General features: G+C 42.9%; 1 protein-coding gene across 2 annotated transcripts; it reads right to left on the bottom strand.

Annotated features, from left to right (window-relative positions):
* Window positions 1-594: 594 nt before the first annotated feature.
* Window positions 595-14,856, bottom strand: LOC136704992 (scrapie-responsive protein 1-like). 2 transcript variants are annotated; one of them, XM_066678194.1, is made up of 3 exons: window positions 14,792-14,856; window positions 4,209-4,450; window positions 595-1,313 (listed from the first exon to the last, which is right to left on the bottom strand). In XM_066678194.1, the coding sequence occupies exons 2-3, from the start codon at window positions 4,439-4,441 to the stop codon at window positions 1,247-1,249; spliced, it is 300 nt and encodes a 99-aa protein (XP_066534291.1). In that variant the 5' UTR covers window positions 4,442-4,450; window positions 14,792-14,856; the 3' UTR covers window positions 595-1,246. The 2 variants fall into 2 exon arrangements, with proteins under 2 accessions (XP_066534291.1, XP_066534290.1); XM_066678193.1 differs by lacking the exon at window positions 14,792-14,856 and adding an exon at window positions 5,496-5,619.
* Between the last annotated feature and the right edge of the window lie 8,356 nt (window positions 14,857-23,212).

Here is a 23,212-nt window from a genome sequence, read left to right as displayed (position 1 = left end):
AGACCCCAGAGGGCAAACAGACCAAGACTGGACACTTTGACTGTAACATATCAGTTACTACACAGCTACAGGGACCTGGAGGTTGTGGGTTTGAGTCCCGCTCCGGGTGACTGTCTGTGAGGAGTGTGATGTGTTCTCCCTGTGTCCGCGTGGGTTTCCTCCGGGTGACTGTCTGTGAGGAGTGTGGTGTGTTCTCCCTGTGTCTGCGTGGGTTTCCTCCGGGTGACTGTCTGTGAGGAGTGTGGTGTGTTCTCCGTGTGTCTGCGTGGGTTTCCTCCGGGTGACTGTCTGTGAGGAGTGTGGTGTGTTCTCCGTGTGTCTGCGTGGGTTTCCTCCGGGTGACTGTCTGTGAGGAGTGTGGTGTGTTCTCCCTGTGTCTGCGTGGGTTTCCTCCGGGTGACTGTCTGTGAGGAGTGTGGTGTGTTCTCTCTGTGTCTGCGTGGGTTTCCTCCGGGTGACTGTCTGTGAGGAGTGTGGTGTGTTCTCCCTCTGTCTGCGTGGGTTTCCTCCGGGTGAACTTACAGATGAGCACTTACAGATAATAAATGAATGAATGAATGAATTTCAGTTACGGGACAAAAGGGGATTCAGTTAATTTGATTTGCACATTTTTATAGAGAAATCCATTAACATTTCTTTGTAAATTGTTAAAATGTAACCAACATGGTAACCACAGTGGTGGTGGGGGTGGTGATAGGAACCAGGTGTTTAAAGAGTTTACTACCTGTGAAATCTCCCTCATGGAATGTGACTATGCAAATTTGTTATGAATACGGTGCTTGATGTGTGAGACATTGTTTTGCAAAATTTGCAAAGCACGGTAAGTCAGAATAGCCCTGAAAGAAACGTTTAAATAAAACAGTCATACGTTTTTAGGCTTACCACTATTTTACCATCATCATCGGTACATGTAAACTCAGGCAGACTTCCTGGTGATTTCTGGACAATTAATAAAATAGTAATATTTGTTTTATAGACACCACAAGCCGCCTGGTTACTATCACCACGGTTCTAACGAAACTGCTGTTGATAAACACCTCTACAGTGCTCCATTTCACATTGTGCCACTTTGTTTACACCTCAGTGACTGAATGATAAAGAACACGTTAAAGAAATCTGTGACATTACATTGTGGTGTGCTTTTGTAATCCACACTGAAGCAGTAACTCTGAAGTAGTTCTGGATGTTGCTCATTTTCAGATGCTATTTTGCTGTAAATGTCCACTGCAGAAAACACTCCGTTCACTCAGAGCACAGCCTCAGGTGTTTCGCAGGGGATCACAAAGGAGATTTTAGGCCCAAAGAAGACATTCCTGGAACAAAGGAGCCTTTTTAAATGATTTGCAAACAATTATTTGGAAAAATTATTGCAAAATACTACTATTACTACTAATAATATAATTAATAATAATAATAATAATAATGTAAAAAATAAACAAAATAAATTAAATAAATAAGTAAAAATCCAGTACAGTGGTCCCTCGTTTTTGGATGCGTTCCCAGACCACCCGCGAAAAACGAATTTCTGCAAAGTAGAGGAAAGATATATATTTTTTATGTATTTAACGAGTATTTGGACTTTTAAACCCCTCCCTGTTGCTGTTAACACCCCACCCTCTGCACTAAACAGTCGTTCTATAATGTTTTTCAGCTGGAACTACATGTGATATCCTACCAGTTTCTTTAATAGAGTCATTCCTGAGCTGTGATTCAGCGTCAGTAAATTTCACTCGGATGTGGACGTGAACAACACATGTACTGTACGTAAGAAACACTTGTAAATGATATATTTGTCACAGGCCGAGTCTATGAAATTTTAATGGATTTAATGAAATATTTTGGCTGTTCATCTGTCACGGTTTTCCTAGACTTTCCCTCAATATCCGCGATATAGCAGCTGTAAGCCCCCCTTGAAAAAACCCACGAAGTAACGAATCCGCGAATGATGAACCACGAACTAGCGAGGGATTACTGTATAAAATTGTTTGATTGAATATAGCATTTTTAAAAGTTATTTTTTTATAATAATTTAAGTTAGACTATATTAAAGTATACTGCATTTTATATTACTCATTAATATTTTATTTTATTAATACCTTATTCATTCATTCATTCAGTATCTGTAACCCTTATCCAGTTCAGAGTCATGGTGGGTCCAGAGCCTACCTGGAATCATTGGGCGCAAGGCAGGAATACACCCTGGAGGGGGCGCCAGTCCTTCACAGGGCAACACACTCACTCACACCTATGAACACTTTTGAGTCGCCAATACACATACCAGCGTGTGTTTTTGGACCGAGGGAGGAAACCCACGCAGATACAGGGAGAACACACCACACTCCTCACAGACAGTCACCCGGAGGAAACCCACGCAGACACAGGGAGAACACACCACACTCCTCACAGACAGTCACCCGGAGGAAACCCACGCAGACACAGGGAGAACACACCACACTCCTCACAGACAGTCACCCGGAGGAAACCCACGCAGACACAGGAAGAACACACCACACTCCTCGCAGACAGTCACCCAGAGGAAACCCACGCAGACACAGGGAGAACACACCACACTCCTCACAGACAGTCACCCGGAGGAAACCCACGCAGACACAGGGAGAACACACCACACTCCTCACAGACAGTCACCCGGAGGAAACCCACGCAGACACAGAGAGAACACACCACACTCCTCACAGACAGTCACCCGGAGGAAACCCACGCAGACACAGAGAGAACAAGCCACACTCCTCACAGACTTGAAGCACATGTTGGTAGGTTAATTGGCTACTCAAAAGTTTCCGTAGGTGTGAGTGTGTGGGTGGATGTGTGAGTGTGTGTTGTCCTGTAATGGATTGGCGCCCCCTCCAGGGTGTGTTCCCGCCCTGCACCCAGTGATTCCAGGTTGCAGTTATCCTTAAACTACGGATAATGCATGAAATAATCATCCAAACTCTCAGTAATGCGCTTGTGGCTGAATATATCAGATCCTCACATTAATGTTCCAGCATCTAGTTAAAGCTTTTAATAAAAGCTTTCCCAGAATAGCAGCTGTAACTGCTACTAAAAGGCACCTTTTGATACCCAAAATGTCAGAAGACACACTGGGAGAGCAGGTGTCACCCACCATACAGTGTGTCTTTTAATGGAGACTCATGAATGCAGTATTGACTGCAGTACGCTTGTCCAGCAGCACTGATGGAAACGGTGTGTAACTGACCGAGCAGGCGGGTGAGTCCGAAGGCCAGACTGGCCCCTGCTGCCCACGTGCAGACGTTAATAAAAGCCTCATGACGGCTACAATGCCGTCTGTGTTCAGCAGCAGCTCATGACTGGACCCTCTCTGAGCTATATTCTGAGCCAACTCCCTCACAGTGCGAAATACTTAAGTAGTTGTACTTCATTAGAGTACTCCAGAGTTACTCAAGGCTTAATGAAATGCCAGTGAGAAGAAGTACTTACAAATCTCAAATAAAATTATTTTTCCTTCACCGAGTTCATATCAGTGTATAATCAAACATTACTGGGTTAATCTGGACCATGAGCCACTGAGTCACGCACAGAGTTTGTAAAGGATTAACACCAGTTGGACTCACTAGTCTGGGTTAAGTAGTGTTAGATCACTTTTGTGCAGTGTTAAAACTGTTTAAAGGAACACTAGGTAATATTTGTACCCTACAATTACACCCTCAAAATCACTGTGATGATTCAGTCACATGTAATAGGAAGAACAGAGCTTCTGCCTTTGCTTGTCTGGGCTCAGCACTGCAGAAACAGCACTGTGTATCTTTTGGAGGAGGGTAGGTAACCACATCCCTGCCTCCCTCCCTCCCTCCCTCCTCCCTACGGATTTCAGTACAGTGCTGTAAAAATGAATTACACTAGGGAGAGCTCCAGGAGCAAAAATCCAAAATCTTACCTAAGGTTCCTTTAAAAAATAAAATAAAATAAAATAAATAAATACATACATACCTTGGTATTTTATTTAATAAACAATTTAAGAACAATTTAATAAACTGTTTATGAGTACAAGAAAACAGTTCCACTGCTAATGCTCAGAATGTGTTTAGATTTTAATCTTTGGACTTTTGTACTTCCACTTTTATGGAATTACTTCATTTATACAATTACATGTATACATTATTTCCCAGCCCTGCTCGTCAACACAACCTCAGCTCAAGCGCCATCTACTGGTCAGAAGCTGGATTTACCTGGGACAGCAGAGCAGCGCCTTGAAGTTACAGAAGCAGACTGAATCACAGCTGTTTCCCTCCCAGAAATGGTTCTGTAGCGAGTCAATGGGCCTCATTCTCTCAGATCCACTGTCGATGTTATGACAGTTCCTGTCCTTCAGAAACTTTTTGTAGCACGACCAGCGGTTTGAGGGGACGGCATCAACAGCGTGGAGCACCAACAGAATGACCACAAGGAGTAGCACTTTCATTTTTGGATCCTGCCATCAGTGAGCAAAATAGGAATTAGAAACTTTCATTTGTGTGTAGTGTACAAGGAATTACTTTCGTTGCATGTTTTGATTATAAAGAAGTACATATGAATTATAAATGTATACACTACACTTAGTGTCAGATTTGAATACTGGAAGCCTGTGCTAGCATTTCTCCTGCGGTGTTGCTATCAGTGTGTGAAGAGTGGGAGAAGAGGGTTGCATTGACAATCCAACACAATGGGCAGCACTTTGATCACATTTTATAAGTGGGCAGAAACTTGTAAATAACTCATGACAGAATAAAGTTACGTTAAAACCAAGCACACCTTTGTTTTTCTTGTGAAATTCCCAATAAGTTTGATGTGTCACATGACCCTCTTCCTATTGAAAAAACAAAAGTTGGATCCAAAATGGCCGACTTCAAAATGGCCGCCATGGTCACCACCCATCTTGAAAAGTTTCCCCCATCCCATATACTAATATGGCAACAATTTAGCAACCACCTGAAATAGTGAGTGCAGTAACCATCAATACTTTAGCATTCGCCTTAGCATTGACCTGGTGTACCATAACAGCCACGTAGCAAAAAGAGTTTCATCCTAGTGACCGCATAGCAACAGCCTAGCATCTGCTTGAAATGCCCCTAGCAACACCTGGGAACCACTTTATCAGCGCAGCCACTCTGTGTTTTCCAGAGGTAATGCACCTTTCTAGTTTCATGATGCTAATGTGTTGGAATTAGCAAAATGGCTAAAGTTGTTGTATAGTCCCTGGGAAAGCTGATGTTGATTCAGTGCCATATATTTGTTTATGCAAACTGCAGGTCATTTGCATCAGCGTTTGTCCAATATTCCGACTTTTGCCTTTTGAGGTTCCCAATCTACATTGGCTAAACACTGTTACTGATTAGATAACTCACTCTAATCTGACAGGTTCAAAAGCCGAAAGGGTATTGCACAAGTACAATAAAACCTAGCCCTGATCTTGATTTATTGCTCGTGGCTGTTTACACCGTAGTTCTAATGCAAAGCAAAGTCCAGGAACATCTTACCTGTGAGTGTTGAGTTGTGGGTGAAAATCCCAGCTCTTCTCATCTGAGTTAAAGATTTGAACTGAGAGCTTTTTATACCTCTCCCTTCTCCCGCTTTCTACCACTGTCTCTCTCTCCCTCAAGCCGCTGAGTGGGCCACTGACCAGGGGTGGCACCAGCAGTTCTGAGCACATCTCAGGGCTGGACAGAGCTGGCATTTACTCACATTCAAGTCTCGAAGGGGGGGAGGGGGTGGTCACTGTTAAGACTTAATGAGATATCAAGCTACGGGCTACGAATCATCACTGTTTACTTCAGTGCTAGCTGCCATTCTGGAAAGGGTTCAGACTAGATATTAGAACATTGTTGTGAGGATTTGATTGCAGTTATCCACAAGAGCATGTTTGAGGTTGAGAGCCATAAATGCTACTCCAACATCTAAAATGTATAGGATGGGACTCCATTACAATGCTAATTTTTTACCCCTCTAGCTGACATTTGGCATTGAGCGTGGTGAACATAGGCTCATGTCCCACTGCTCCAAAGCACCCCATTTTATTCTGTGGATTACACCAGTGGTTCCCAAAGAACAGAGGTAGTGTATGGACCTGTATGTGTGTTTTGGAGTGAAGGAGGTTAAAGAATATTGTCATCTACAAAAGAGTGGCTGCAGAAAATGTTAGGGAACCACTGGATGGTGCACTCACTGCAAAATGGCTGATGACTCACTGGACCTCTGCAAACGTCTTGAATATATTGTGAATGATAGAATAACGACTGCTGTACTCAACTGCCTCCAAAACGACGACAAAGATCCTCTATAACTCAAGCCCGTATCATTTGCTACTGAACTGCTGGCATTGCTAACGTTCACAGCTGCCAAGTAATTCGTGCACAGTCCCCACACATTTGGAGGCAGCCTCACATCACCCCAGATTTAGCTCATTAAAACAAACATGAGGCAGAGGCTGAAAACGACCCCCTCACAGCAGAGAGACGAGCTGGAACTCTGGAACTGTGCTCACGTGTGTGTCTCAATGCTGTTTAGACGAGGCTTTGATTTATTATCCCCAGCAGTCAGCGTTACTCATTACCTACGTAATAAGATCACTTTCAATCAACATCCAGATCTAAGATCAAAGGATTTTATAACGTTTAAACCCTGTGTCCACTTTTTCTTTCCACTCTGTGAGACACTCCTCCCTCGTTGGTCCACCTTGTAGATGTAGAGTCAGAGACAGTAGCTCATCTGTCGCTGCACAGTGTGTGTCGGCCGTCCTCTAGTCCTTCATCAGTGACACAGGACGCTGTCGGCTGGATGTGCAGCGACACTGAGGGATTTAAACTGGGTTTAAAAACTCCAGGAGCACTGCTGTGTCTGATCCACGCGTATGAGTGCAACACACACTAACACACCACCGCCATCCATTAATACGGATACACCTTAATAAAATGGGAATGGTTGGTGATATTAACTTCCTGTTTGAGGCACATTAGTATATGGGAGGGGGGGGACTTTTTAGGATGGCTGGTGACCATGGCGGCCATTTTGAAGTCGGCCATTTTGGATCCAACTTTTGTTTTTTCAATGGGAAGAGGGTCATGTGACACATCAAACACATTGGGAATTTCACAAGAAAAACAATGGTGTGCTTGGTTTTAACGTAACTTTATTCTTTCATGAGTTATTTACAAGTTTCTGACCACTTATAAAATGTGTTCAAAGTGCTGCCCATTGTGTTGGATTGTCAATGCAACCCTCTTCTCCCACTCTTCACACACTGATAGCAACACCGCAGGAGAAATGCTAGCACAGGCTTCCAGTATCCGTAGTTTCAACAACAAATCTGACACTAAGTGTAGAAACAAGGAGGTTTTTTTAATGTTATGGCTAATGTGTCGGTGTTGAACACAGGAAACTTTAGAAACCATTGAAGCTATGCTTTTAAAAATGGCAGAAATAAAATGTACCATATATAAGATTATTCTCTCTATCTCTACATAAACAGACACTGTGTAAATGCCAAAGAAAAACCCAAAAACAAAATCAAAAACAGGCCGGAGAAAGACAGAAGGAGTGTGAAGTAATTAAGAGAGCGATGCAGAAACACTGTATTGACTCAGAGAGTAAATGGAGAAGTGCTCTGAATGAATCAGAGTCGTACTGAAATGCAGATGTGTGCTGCTCAAGTCTGGAGAAAGCACAAAGCTCCACACACTTCTACTACTATTACTACAACACAAACACACACACAGATGGGTATCAGTGTCTGTCTGATGAGCTGCAAGGCGTGATTCTCTAATTCAGATACATCCACTCCCTGGCCTTTAGCAGTAGCCTTCTTTTATTAACGTGCTTTCCAATTGTTTTAAACCCATTGTTCATTTTAGAACTGTCTACAATAATCTAGTACTCTTCAAATGTTTATATCTCTGTCATAAATACACTAGACTATAGGTGCAGTCTGTGCAAAACGTACATTACACACAAGTGCCTGACACTGAGGTGGTGGTTGTGGAGAAGGCTCATACAACTGGATCAGACACAGCAGTGCTGCTGGAGTTTTTAAACCCCTCAGTGTCTGGACTGAGAACAGTCCACCGACCAAAAACATCCAGCCGACAGCGTCCTGTGTCACTGATGAAGGACTAGAGGACGAGCGACACACACTGTGCAGCAACAGATGAGCTACTGTCTCTGACTCTGCATCTACAAGGTGGACCAACGAGGGAGGAGTGTCTCACAGAGTGGACAGAGAGTGGACACAGGGTTTAAAAACTCCAGCAGCACACCAGCACAACACACACTAACACACCACCACCACGTCAGTGTCACTGCAGCGCTGAGAATGATCCACCACCACATCACACCTGCTCTGTGGGGGTCCTGAGCACTGAGGTACAGGATGAAACGGGGCATGCAAAGTATGCAGAGCAACAGTTGGACTACAGTGTGCAATTATATAACTATAAAGTGCTCATGTGTGGTCAGTGGAGCTGAGGGAGTGGAAACGAGATTGTAATAATGTTATCAGTTACAGTGTATATTAGAACTACAGCGCCACCTGGTGGAGGTTTTAGAGACTCGGTGAATGTTGATTCCTGTATTTATTTACTGTTTAAGGCCTACACCAGTCTGGAATGATAATGTAGTGATGATCATATCCATGGGATAGGGGCTGTAGGTTCACGTTTATAAGGTAGTTATCATTGAGGCTAAATTAGTATTAGTATTAGTGGAAAATATCTAACCACGACATGTACTTATTTATTGTAATTAAAATTGCAATTATTTTCTATAAATGAAGGTCCAAGGCTATTTTCAAAACCAGAAAAAAAAAATGAAGAAAGTCTGGCTCTAATTTTGAGCTCTGAATGTAGAATCCAGTTGTTTTGTGGTGGATGTTATGTTCAGAGCACAGTGTTTGGCTGCGTCTGATTGGTCTAACACTGTTCTAGAAGCTAAAACTCGTTAGCATGTTAGCATTTTAAAACTCGTTAGCATGTTAACATTTTAAAACTCGCTAGCATGTTAGCATTTCAAAACTCGTTAGCATGTTAGCATTTTAAAACTCGCTAGCATGTTAGCATTTTTAAACTCGTTAGCATGTTGTCTTTAATAATGCAGGCTATAATTAAAATGGCAACTCTTGTGATTAGAAGTAAACATGATTAATATTTAAATCCCTTCCTTTACCCACGGTTCTCAGTTGTGTGTGTTTATTAGTTTGGGTTACAGTTTAGTAATTATACTGTTACCATTCATAATTTAGAATGGGGCCCAGGGCTAAACAATGCTAACACCTCCAGGCTGAATGAGGCTACACTGACTGAAGCTAAATGACTGGGTTAAATGCTGAGAGCACATTCCTCTGTGTGTGAGCCCAGTGACCAATAAAGAGAATCTGATTCTAATCCGGAGCTACGTTTCCAAACCTCCATGAACTGGGAGTCTAGAGTACATTCAAACTTTCTTTAATAAATAATAATAAAATACAAACACACTGTGATACGGCTCTTTAAACAACCACCAAAGACTTTTACAAATCCCCTGTAGTGAGAACTCACCCACTTTAACAATAATGTTTTTATTTAAATGCTATTCAGTCTCTTAACTCTCATCTTTTTTTTATTTTAATGAACTTTGTCCCACAGTGTGAGCTGAGACATGATTTTCCAGGGACGAGGTTCCAGTTTCCAGAATAAAAGACACTGGAGAAAATGCCAGGAATATTTTTAAAGTAACGCCATGCCTCTGTTTGTGGGATGTGTGTTTTGAGCGCTCTTCTGAAGAATTAAAAAAGAAGAAGATAGTCTTTGATTTCTTTGTGATCCGTTCTATTTATTGTTCTTTCTTTCTTTCTTTCTTTCTTTCTTTCTTTCTTTCTTTCTTTCTTTCTTTCTTTCTTTCTTTCGTGTTGTCTTTAATACTTTATTTATGGTGCCATTCCTTTTCTTATACGAAACATTCATAATTCATTTGCATGTTTTGATCTCTCTTTTCTTCCTGACAGATGTGACAGCTGTTCAGAGGAAGTCCAGTGCTGTATTTAGAAACAGGAGAAAGTAGAGAAACAGACTCGAGTGTCCAGACTAAACGCTAACACTGCTCCTCGGTCCAAACCAGTGATTCTCAGCTCAGAGGTGGCTTTACTTTACTCTAATTCTTGTTAAAAGCAGAATAATGTTACTGTCAGGAAAAAATACTTTACAGGAGAAGGGAACAATTTTCTTCACAGTTAAAGGTTAAAAGTAAGTGACTGTAGTAGTTTGGGGCTGTTTCTGTTGGTCCACGGGAGAGGTTTTAGTATAAAAAGTGAAATAAATCAGGGTTAGTATCTGTTTAAAAAACCCTGTCCTAACATTAAATAAGCAGTTGCTTAGGGCCTCTCCGCCACCAGGGGGCTCCACTACTGTGTAGCTGTCTTCGTTTGTGTACGTTATTTATGTCCACGTCCTGTATTAGCGTTTTCAGTGTTGCTTTATTAGAATCTTTACATGGAAACAGCATACAGTGTGATTTCCTGGATTTATTTTTGTTTTTTATTATTTTCATTTTCATTTACTTTTCTCTCCTCTCTCTCTCTCTCTCTCTCTCTCTCTCTCTCTCTCTCTCTCTCTCCTTCTCTTTCTGTCTTTCTCTCCCCTCATTTCATTTAGCTCTTTATCTCTCTCTCTCTCTCCCTTTCTCTCTCTGTTTCTCTCTCTCACTCTCTCTCTCTCTCTCTCTCTCTCTTTCTGTTTTTCTCTCCCCTCATTTCATTTAGCTCTTTATCTCTCTCTCTCTCTCCCTTTCTCTCTCTGTTTCTCTCTCTCTCTCTCTCTCTCCTTCTCTTTCTATGTCTTTCTCTCCCCTCATTTCATTTAGCTCTTTATATCTCTCTCTCCCTTTCTCTCTCTCTCTCTCTCTCTTTGGGGGCATTGCACATCCACTCCACTCATCAACATCGACTGGGTTGAATGTGGTCAGCGAGAGGCAAGAGCAGCATCCGGAGGACACCCCTGCAGACAAGGGGAGAACACATTAGACAGTGACCCGAGGCAAGGACTGAACCCAGGACCAAGACCCCGGAGCTGCTGTGATTTAGTACAATTCCATCATTTGCTCCCGAGCAAAACTACAGACACCATCTTCAGACACGGGCGCGTATTTATTAATGAACTCCATTCACGATGAAGAGGCAGGATGTAACAGATCTCTGTGAACAGTGTTTATAAAGTGGGTTAGTGCTTGGGCTTTGTCAGAGGAGGCCGTCTCACACTGTGAATTACCTGTAACACTTTTGGGACACAAGAGGGCGCTATTGGGGCAGAGAAACTTCCTTAAACGCTGTTCTGGAAGTGGAAGCTCGTTCTCTATTGTTATGATAAGTGCCCCTCTGCTTTGAACTGAATCACGGAGTGTAGAACGTTCAAGGCCCATTAAAAGTGACGCTTTAAAATGGCTTCTTTGTTAGTGTTTAACAGTGACCACTGTGTAACCAGCATTAAGTAAAGCCCTTCATCGGCTGCGAACCGTTTAGCTTGAGTGGGTTGTTGTGGCTGGAAAGTGTCTGGGAGGGTGTCAGGCAGAAATGCAGCGTGTATATCACCGTGTTAATGCTCGGGGTTTTTGAGAGAACCTGTAGAAACGGCCATCGCGAAGAGGCCTCTCGAGCCGGTTCTGTTGCGATCGCACTGACAGATGAGGCCAAACACAGCTGTAATGCTTGGGTGTGCTCGAGAGCACTATAAGCTCTCCTGGCTGTTATAAGACTCACCGCTGTAAAGAGGAGGCAGACTAAACCGTGACACGTTGATTCATCGCACACAAACAAGGAACCATCCCGACCTGCCAAGTGTTGTTGCTGCTGGGGCTCAACCTCTCCTTCTCAACGCTTTACGATTTCTGTCGATTTACGATGAACCTCACCGTCTGGGACTGGACGCGGTTCCATTTTCACTTTACGGAGAACTGCAAACTGACAAGAGGAACGTTCTCACGAGCCGAGTGCTATCAGCACATGGGAATCAACGCCGTAAAAGCAATCCCGGTTAAAAGCAGAGCGGAGAAAACCCTTTTCCTTAAGCTACCGCAGGCCTTGAGAGGCGCTCTGATGATAGTGTAATCTCTGTGTAACCAGAGAAGCCGTCACTGATGCTGTCTTACTCTGACATCGCTCTGAGCTATGGGTTCAACTACAAGCTTCCTTTGTTTTGGGAAGGTGTTCCTTCTCAGCGACGATGCACCCTTAAAATGACCTTCTAGGGCGCTCTAATAAAGGCAGTGGTTCTATACCGATTCCGAATCATAATACGATTAAATAAACGCACGTATCAACTGTTCACGTCCATAGCTGTGCTGCCAGAAACCCTTGATGAAGACAGCAACTGTTATTCTTTCATAAACATCAGGATAATCAGTGTAATCACGGTGGATGGAGATTCCTAGAAGGATGTTTAAGGACCCTAAATATTTACAAATGTCCCTTTGTGTCAGAACATCAAGGGCATTCATGAGAATCTTAAATATACAAGAGTTTTAGTGTGTGTACGTTTGTTGGTCGCTGCACGGCATTTCACAGTTTAGATTGTTTTCGTTTCTGTTCCACGAAATTATGGTAAATAATTGAAATAAGAAAAAGCGCTTCTAGCTCTGTCCAAAAGTCAGGCTACTTCTGTGTGCACACAACCTTCAGGAGACATGTCTGTTCATTTACAGAGGAACAAGAGTGTGAGTGAATACAGTAATAGGAGGCAAGAAGGGGGAGAGACACAGAAAAAGAGGGAGAGAGAGGGGAGGGGGGGGGGAGAAACACACAGAGAGAGGGGGGGAAAGAGAGGAGGGGGAACACAGAGAGAGAGAGAAGGGGGGGGGGGGCAGAGAGAGAGGGGGGAGGAGGGGGAACAGAAAGAGAGAAAGAGGGAGGGGGGAGAAACAGAGAGACAGAGAGAGAGAGAGAGAGAGAGAGAGAGAGAGACATACAGAGAGAGAGAGGGGGGGACAGAGAAAGAGAGAGAGGGGGGAGAGAGAGGAGGGGGAACAGAGAGAGAGGGGGGGGGGGGGAGGAGGGGGAACAGAGAGAGAGAGAAAGAGAGGGGGGGGGACACAGAGAAAGAGAGAGAGGGAGGGGGGAGGAACAGAGAGAGACAGAGAGGGGGAGAGAGAGAGAGAGAGAGAGAGACATACAGAGAGAGGGGGGGGGGCACAGAAAGAGAGAGAGAGGGAGGGGGGAGAAACAGAGAGACAGAGAGAGAGAGAGAGAGAGAGAGACATACAGAGAGAGAGAGGGGGACAGAGAAAGAGAGAGAGGGGGGAGAGGAGGGGGAACAGAGAGAGAGAGAAAGAGAGAGAGGGGGGGACACAGAGAAAGAGAGAGAGGGAGGGGGGAGGAACAGAGAGAGACAGAGAGAGGGGGGGAGAGAGAGAGAGAGAGAGAGAGAGACATACAGAGAGAGAGAGAGGGGGAGAGGAGGGGGAACAGAGAGAGAGAGAGAGAGAGACAGACAGAGAGAGAGAGAGAGAGATAGCAACATGCCTCTTTCAGCCACTGAGGACTGATAAATTGTCACGGGTCTGGAATCTTAAAACACTGGTTATCTTTTGTTGGGGGATATAGTGTGTGTGTGTGTGTTGATGTGTGTGTGTGTATGCGTGTGTGCGTGTGTGTGTGTGCGGGTATGAGTATGCATGTGTGTGTGCGTGTATGCATGTGTGTGTGTGCGTGTGTGCGTGTGTATGCGTGTGTGCGTGCGTGTATGCGTGTGTGTGTGTGTGTGTGCGTGTGTGTGTGTGCGTGTGTGCATGTGTGTGTGTGCGTGTGTGTGTGCATGTATGCATGTGTGTGTGTGTGCGTGTGTGTGTGTGTGTGTGCGTGTATGCATGTGCGTGTGTGCGTGAGTGTGTGTGTGTGTGTGTGCGTGTGTGCATGCGTGTGTGTGTGTGTGTGTGTGCGTGTGTGCGTGTGTGTGTGCGTGTGTGCGCGTGTGTGCGTGTATGAGTATGCATGTGTGTGTGCGTGTGGGGGGGGGGATAAAAGAGGGCATATTTGAAAACGTGTGTGTTTATGTTTAATACAGTGTCCTACCATTGGCTGAATGTTGCTTACAGATTTCCCTATGAATATGTTATGGATATAAGTGGGATGGATTATGGATGTACACTCACAGAAAAAAAGAAACTACGTTCCTGTCCCTGGGGGGATATAAATACATTGTGTTGCTATTCCATTTTGCTAGTTGCCCTGTCTTCAAACATCCTGTACCCATACTTTTGCATCATGAGCTTCCCTATGATATTTATCTGGATTTTTGCACTAAAACTGCCCATGGAACACGACCATATCCAACTCTATCTAACGATGGTGCTTTTATGCCTCGTCAAACGAAAAAAAAAAAAACACAGCTCCAGGGTCCTGGGGTCCTGGGTTCAGTCTTTGCCTGCGATGTATTAGTGCAGGGGCCTTAAACTACGGCCTGTGGGGCGTATACCGCCAGCTGCTTTCATCTGACCAGCCCCTTTAACTACAGCAACGACGCATGCGGTCTGGCCATTTTACATCTCTGAAAAAACAGTGGTAAAGTTAACGAAAACTTTAAGGCCACATGAGTGAGAGATTCAGTATGTGCCTTTCGTCAAGAACCACCTCCCTACACTCCCTACAGTACGCTCTACTGTAAAAGACAACGTCCACGCGGAACGAGACGCCGTCCCAAGGTCCATCGTGACATTCTTGAAATATGACAACTTTTATTTTGAAATAATGACCACTGTATTTTTCAGTTTTTATTCAACTTCAGCCCAGACCCCAGAAAATACTGAAAAACTGATTTATTACCGATAAAAAGCGCTTGAGGAAACCTGTTTCAGTGCCCCATCGCAGGGTGCGTTCCTGCTGTGCACCTGGTGTTTCTGGGTGGGCTTTGGACCCGCACTGACCCTCATCGGGATGAAGCACTTACACAAATGAGAAATGGATGAATAGATATTTATTTAAAATGAAATGTTACATTGAACTTTCACTGAAACGAGTAAACATACATACGGTTTGTGACATCACAAAAGCTAATTCCAAAGAGACTGTGTTTGCAGCCGAATGTCCACAGAATCAGCAGTGAATGGAAACATAACAATGGTGAACTTTACACATTAAAAAGAGTAGAAATGGCGCCGTAAAAACATTAACAGCATTTATGCTTTCCTTCATAACGTGAAGATTGTAGCTTATTTTGTTAAAAACTGAGGACAAAGGTTACATTCATCTACTTCATTCACTTAGTGCTTCTGTAGAAAACAAACAAACAAACAAACAAATAAAAACAGTGGAAACAATGAAGTCATTTACCTTTGTTCTTTCCAAACCTTACGCACCGTTGATTATAATAATAATAAAACGGCCTCTTTAGACTTCACCGAGGCCTGTAATTTAGCTGGGTTTGTTGTGTCCACTCTCTGGTCCTTCACTAAACTTGACCTCAGGTGAACTCTCCACATTTTACAGCAGCTTTTACAGCAAACTCTTTCTGAATCCAACAAACTGTGCTCAGAACTGTGACATTTAAAGGAGAACTCGCTCATTTTCTCCAGCGATTCGTCTTCCTTTTATGAAAACAACTGCTATACTGACCCCTAGTGGGATGGACATCTCAGAGATTCTCTACTAAACCTTTTAAACATGGCTGCCCCCTGTGGACGACCCACCCTATGGAGCATAAACGTATTTATTTAAATAATGGTCCGCACTCGTTTGTGTTTTAAATGACTGATCTCTCTTTAAGTGAATTCCCTGTAGAGGATGTGCACATGTTTCCACTGTGGAAGTCAACACATCGTGTAATTTGAGGAGCAGCGTTCAAACCGCGTACAGCTTTATCGCCCGTGTGAGCGGTGTGGGGCGGCTCTGACACGGGAGCAAACGTCCGACGGCGCTGACCACCCTCGCCGGCGACTAATCAAAGCATTTTTCTCTTGAACTTGATCAAAACCACCGTGTGGAGAGCAGTAAAAACAGCAGGGTGTGCAGAAGGCCACCCGCAAGACCCTTACACCGGCAGAGCCTCGGACCCTTTTCCTGTGGCCAATAAACTTCAAATCAACCTGACCCCCACTCCTTAAATCAGCAAGAGCCTGAGAGAGAGAGAGAGAGAGAGAGAGAGAGAGAGAGAGATCATGAAACACTTATATTCTTTTTAACACACACACTACAAATATACGCCTTGATAAATCTAGAGTTCTTCATCATTATATCTGCAGTTGTTTCCATATTAACGATGCTTTTCCTAACGTTTATTTCCCAGATAGCTGTTGGTAAACAGTGTTTTCCTCTTTACTGTACATTACTGTAAGTACACAGTTGCTGTGGAAGATGTCTGTTTTTAAATGAAAGAAGCTGGCAGAGTTTTAACCGCTCAGGGTTTGTTTGTAGGAGCTGGTCTCAGACTTCAGCCAATCACATGACACTGTCCAAAGCCCTGAGTGGAACAGGGGTGAAACTGGATCACGGTCCATCACCTGAATTTCTAAAAGCCATACAGAGCAGATTCAGTGTGTATGTGTTTGACTCTATGAGTGTGAGGGTACCACAACAACAAAACACTCCGTAACTGCTATGTACTGGTGCTAATGTATCCTTTAAGTGCTTCACTGTATTAACGCAGGGCTTATTGCTGTAATTCAAAGGTAATCTGCTTTTTATTCTTTTTTTTTTTTTAAAGTAAACAATGAGTGCAATACATTTTCACACACTGCATCACACCAAATCATAACCCAGTTGTATTTGTGGTTGACCAATAGAAATGTTCCAAAATGACTTCGAATAAAGAATTATTTTCCACATTGACTTCCACAGAAAGTTAAGGTTTTCTTCCAAGTTACTATTTTTTTGGACAGTGTTGATATCACAACACAGCTCATCTCAATAATCTAACATACTATCATATCACCCGCTCCCTTGGTCAGCACCTGCAGGTCAATTTTGTCCAAGTTTGACTTCCACGAGTGTGCAAGGCCCCTCAAAAAAAAAAAAAAAACAATACGCTCTTTATTCAGAATTAATCAGCGCGATGCTGTATTGATTAAGCCGCCTTAAATAAACGAGCCATGCTGGCTATTAATCACCGGAGGTTGCCAGATCTGTCCTTGAGTATCCGATGTGTTTGATTTGGAAAGATGTGGGCTTTTTTTCCTGGTGGACGCTGGGCAGATCTCTGTCCGTGACAGGGCACAGATTGGAAACATATCCAACATGGCGGCTGCCGGGGAGGGGTCGGGATGTATATGAAGGGAAATTCTTCATGGAATACTCACGGAAAGAGAGTGGGAACGAGAAAACGAGAGAGAGAGAGAGAGAGAGAGTGAGATGGTAGCCTAGCGAGGGAGAGTAGATAGCTGTCATCACTGTGGTTTAACACAGTCAGCCACAGACTGCTCCAGAAACTCTTCATTACGCCATGTGATGGATGGCTCAGGAACCGGGCCCCTGAGGCCCCTGAGCTCTGGAGGGACCTGAAGCCTGTGGCTGAAATGTATCAACATTTCCCCCAGACTCGGCCGTGCTTCTTGTTTAAGGATACCTGAGGTTGCATAGCTTCACGTTTTGGTCTTTATTGGCCCTATGATCTCAGACACAAAGGTACAGAAATATCACCGGGGGGTGGGGCCCTCGGAGCTGGATTTCTGGAGCTTTTAGTTAGGGAATATAACTACTGACTCCATCCACTGCACTGACCGCATCCACTTTGTTTCCACCTTAAAGTGCCTCACAGCCCTCTATCCATCCCTACGTTTTAAACGAAACTAAACTCTACTCTTTAACGTCATTAAGTGTCGTTTTTATGGTATGCTCTGGTTGCGCTGCTATGTCGAGTAGCTGAGGAGGTTATATTTGTAGTGTTACCATAATGTAATAAACGGCTGATCAGGTAACACAGCAGCAGTAGTGTGAAGCTGCAGGTTAATTCAGTCAACTACAAAAGACGAGTAAAATTAAAGCATTGGTTGACAACTTAGCAACCAATATTTTTGAGTTGAACCTACTTTCTCCACAAAGTAAAGCCTTTTTATTTGGTTTCTGTTTAAAATCCTGATGATTCCCCGGGGGAAAGGAATGAAGTGTCATTGTCACATATTTGAAGGAGTGTTTACACGGTTTGTTTCTTTGATGAAGTGGAAAATAAAAGTACATTAAGCTCTTTCTGACAAATCAGAGACATAAAGCCATCCCCCTGCAGCCGAAGGTATGACCCACGTACAGTGAAGACCACATCCTGTTTCTAGAAGGTTCCTTGTTGTATCTGTGACAAGCGTTGTCTGGATGTTTTGCATTATGACGCATGCCGTATGAGGTTAATTTTACCGGCCATCACCACAAACCCAAGGCAGTGGTGTGTGTGTGTGTGTGTGTGTGTGTGTGTAAGAGCAGATGTTTTCATGAGAGTCATATATAACTGGCCATATGTTTAATACAGAGAGAGAGAGAGAGGGGTTTGGAGGAAAGCTTTGCTCATATCTCTCATCTCCTTCTATCTAAATAATTCATGAATGGCTTTACAACTGGAAATAGACACTGTGACGTCAGGGTGGTGGCCACATCTAAGTCCACTTATCTAGAACTTGAGAACTGGAGATAAGAAGGAAGAACAGGGTGCTCACGTCGTTACCGGGGGTCATAAGGGGACGCTGGCGCATGACTTTGGGCTATTGGGAAATTCTTTACAATGATGTGAATGTCAAGGCAGCTTTGTAGCTCACGTTTTAAACGATGAGACTGTATTTTATTTTTCACTTACAGTAAAAGTGCTGATCTGTACCAGAAAGAGTCCTGGTTAGTGTTTACATGTGTGTCTTAGAATGAGGCGGAGTGTTTTGCTTGTGCTGACTGCGCTGCATAAATGATCTCTGTTGTGATTGGTGCTTCATCCAGAAATCAGCCCACAGTATATTGATTGTGACATCACAAACGCGGTGAATCGGTTTCTCTGGAGACGGTGAGGCCAGGGGAGTACGTTGTGGGATTATAGTTTTCCATGAGGTGGATAATTTAAGCTTAGAAGCAGATTTCTACTGGACACTGCTGTGTAAATATTTTGAGCGCTGTTAGTAGATGCTCTGCAATTGGTGATAATCTCTTCATGAGCTTGTGCTTCTCCTCTGTCATGATTTTATTGTATTACACTCTGAGGCACATATGCCTTTTCGGATTCAGCAGCTTCATCTTATTGGAAAGAAGAACTTGGCATGGAGCAGTCATAGATCACTGGCCATCTGACTGCAGACTGTATGGTCAGCAGACCTCTCTCTCTCTCTCTCTCTGCAATAATGGAGGTGTCTTATGACTGGCGTCTCTCTCTCTCCTTTCTCTCTGGGGAAACACGGGAGCCCATGCAGCATCCCAGAATAATCTATATTTATAGTCCATACAATATTTGGGCAGTATTTCTTCTGAGGGCAGAGCACTACTGAGTACAGTAACCTTCCTTCTGACAAAATTGTGTAGTGATGGGAAGCGAAATTAAAGAGGAAACAGCCGAAAGATGATAGAGTAAAAACAAGTAATCACGTGTAAATCTAAACGATGTCCACGGATTAGAAAACGGAAGTTTATTGTGGTTTGTTTTTTATCGTTTTGTGAAATTACAGTACGGAGTTTTAATTTAGCGGCTAATGGAAATTAGCATAAAATACAAAAATGTATTTTAATTTCTACCCACGCTCTCATCCACACTGTACCACTGACTGTTCATTTTTAGAAGATAAAGTGAAGGAATTTAAATTAAATTAAATATCAAGCTGAAATTACATTTTACTTTTAATTTGAAATTTACCGCGAAGAAACAACACGAGGAGATTTTTAGAACGCGCCGGTGATGCTCCTGAACGCGTTCAGACGTTAACCATGAAGATATAACGCATTAAAGAGAAACGAAACTAAATAACGCAAAAAAATGGGTAAAAGAAAGTTTGAAAAAATAAATAAATAAATAAACGGGTGAAGGAGAGAATTAATGAATGTATCGGTAAAAGAAGAAACACGTGAAAGAAGGAATGAGTGAATTAATAGGTAAAAGAACTAATGATGTAGAGGATGAATGGACGGGTGCTAACAGTAATAAATGAAAACAGCGAGAGAATAAAAGGTTGGAGAATTAATTAAAGAATAAATAAATATGAAAACAACAATAGGCGGTGTTTAAATGAAAAGGGAATAAAACTGCAGCGGTTGACTGTGTTTAATGTTCTTAAAAATAAACTTTAACAGTCTTTAAAAACAGCAGCAAATGTTACATTATTTAAGATTCTGTTCCTTTAAATTCTGAGGGGTTTATTTCTCAAAAACAAACAAACAAACACGAAAATACAAAACAAACAAACAACAGTTCTAATAAAATAAGAATGATTTTGTTTACAACAATTTCGTTTTTTAATGATTTTCAAATGTCAAAGTGTCTTCAAATGTTCATCAGTGAATAAAAAAATGTTAATTTGATGTAAAAGCCTTAGAGGAAGACTACACTGATTTCCCCCACGATTTACAGCATTCCTCTAAAGTTCCTCTAAAGCTTTTATTACAAATGTTTTAATGAAATTTTAGAAACGAGCCTCAGGTTTAACTTAATCCACTCAGCATTAAACTAAAATAAACTAAAAAACCCAAACAACGACAAAAAAACTGGAGCTGGAGTCTTTAGGGAAACTCTAAAAAAATCAAATCAAAGATGATAATCAAGAAAGGAAGATATCTCGCGATTCTTTTTCAGATTTGCTGAGTATTACTCAAAGGCAGGTGCTCCTTTATACATTTTACAAGTGTCTAAGACTTGTTTACACTGCTGTGTTCGCGTTTAAATAGTTATTAGCGTGACGTCACAATGCAAAAATCACAAATGTGTTTGAGACTATCGTCCAAGCGGCGAGAATATTTGTCATTATCGCGATTGTTTTGAGGAATCCGGTCAACTTACATTTCCAAGACTTACTCTCAGAAAGCTGACCTCTGAGGTGTTCGTCTGATGTGTGTGTGTGTGTGTGTGTGTGTATGTGCGCGCGCGGTGGATTTATGCACCAGTTTAAAGGTTTTTAACGGAGCAGGTCGCCCCCTGAATGAATGGTGTGTTGGGGGTCCGGACTCTACTTGGGGGGTCCGCTTTTTGAGCTTGGTGGGCAAGCAGCTAAACACTTCATAACGCATCTATAACGCTTCATTTACCTTCGGGCAAATGACGCTTTATAATCGCCGTTGGCAATAAACAAGAACGCACTGGTCAGCGAAATAAAAAGGTGCGTTTGTTAAATGCGATTTCATTTGAATAAAATGGAGTCCCACTATTGAGTAATGAGCCATGTTCGGTGCTGTATAACAACACTGGCTTGATCTTACACCAGGTACAATCACAGATTTCTTCCAGCCTCCTGTTCCCTCTGAACGTTTACGGTTCACGTGTCATTTTTTAAAAACGTAATGGTTTTAATTGTGAGGAGTAATCGCATAAACGTCGTTTGTTTATAACGACTGTTATTACCGTAATTGCAGTTGGGGGTTTATAAGAAACGTATATGCGCTTCACTCGTAGCAGGGTTTTACAGAGTTTGGAACCGGTTTCTTTGCTTTAAAGAGTGTGTTCGTGATTATATTTAGAACCGGTGCCTGCCAAGTACGTGTACGCCACCCCGAATAACACCTCCACCACCACCACCACCACCTCCACCAACACCACTGTCAATACTGGTGCTACTATTAATACTACAACTGCAGTACCACCACCAATAATGAGTCCATTTTAGACCAAATAGCAAGAGAATGCTGTCATAGTCTGTGGCTACTCTGATTGGACGCAGTGGCTCATGTTGAAAGTGTAGATATTAAACTACAAACTATTCTCAAAACTGATGTATCAATGTTAACATCTCTCCATAGCACTGTCCACAACATAAACCAATGTTACACTTCTCAGAACCCACTTTACCGAGCGCCAGGGGAAAAGACCTCCACAAATGTAATAGATAGCTGTTGGCGATTAATTGTTAATTTCCCACTGATATAATTAAATAAATAACTAAAAAAATAAAGTAACACAGACCCCGACGACCCATGTGTCCACTTTAAAGAAAGTAAGAGAAGTTCGAGAAAGAGAAAGTAGACAAAACGTCTCATTTCCAACGTGAACCCCCCCCCCCCCCCCCCCGAGTATAAACCCACCATCGGCTCTTGTTTCTCGGAGTGTTTAGACGATACTCACCGCGTGTAGGGCTCCTCTGCGCGCGCGAGTGTCCGCGAGGCTCCGGGAGGACGGTCTGGATGGAGAGAGGGAGGTTTTCTCTTTTTCTCTCTTTTTTTTTTTCCTTTCTGTGAGAAACTCAATCTCTCATACAGTAGCGGCCTGGGAACTGTCACAGCTGACAGCACCAACGGGGCACGAGCCCGGATCTTCCGGAGACAACAACACGGAGCAGGCGCGCGCGGGAGAGCGCGAGGGTGAGGGCGATGCGGGGAGTGGGTTGGTTTGTCTCGTGTTTTTTTTTTTACTGTGATATTAAAAGCCGCTAAGAGGCATCAGCCGTTCTTGGCTCCGCAGTGAAAACCAAGTAGCGTCTGCGAATCTGGCACCGTGTCTCTTTCGGTTTCTTTTGATTCGTAAACGCTTTATATTTATTTGCTGAGACACTGGAACTGAAAAATAAAATAAAACAAAGTGCCATAACTTTAGCACAAGCCCCAGAGTCATTTTAGACCTGAAAGGTGATGTTGATATCAAAGCATTTCTCACGAGGAAACGAGCACGTGAACATGACACAACTCGCGTTTCCTAATTATTTCACTGTTGTAGCGTTCTACTGATTTGCTGAGACATAGTGGAATTGTGGTATGAGTTATAACCGTTTCACAAGCCACATCTCAAACTCTAAACGTGTGTAAACTGAAGGTGATGCTGATGCTCTTAATTTAGAGCGATTTTAAAAACCACCGTGAAGCAGCAGTTCATTTCTCAGTCAATAAACATGGCGCCCTTCTGTATTCGCTGATGATGACCGTTGAAACCGGGAGAATGCAACATCACGTAGAACCTTGGCCTTACTTTTTGCACAAGCCACATTATAAACATCATAAACAGTCATTGTTTACATCATTGTGCAGAAGGGTGATCAAACATCTTTGAATATGGCAAAATTGATTGATGCCCATTTTAATGTATATAGTAAATGCATTGGGGAACATGTAAACATTGAATCAATGTTGTACCACTTTTGTAGCCACCTTTCACAA

Source organism: Hoplias malabaricus, chromosome 8 (assembly GCF_029633855.1).
Source record: "Hoplias malabaricus isolate fHopMal1 chromosome 8, fHopMal1.hap1, whole genome shotgun sequence".
Classification (NCBI taxonomy): domain Eukaryota; kingdom Metazoa; phylum Chordata; class Actinopteri; order Characiformes; family Erythrinidae; genus Hoplias; species Hoplias malabaricus.
Note: the sequence above shows the minus strand (reverse complement) of the source record. Positions and strands in the feature narration are given on the sequence as shown.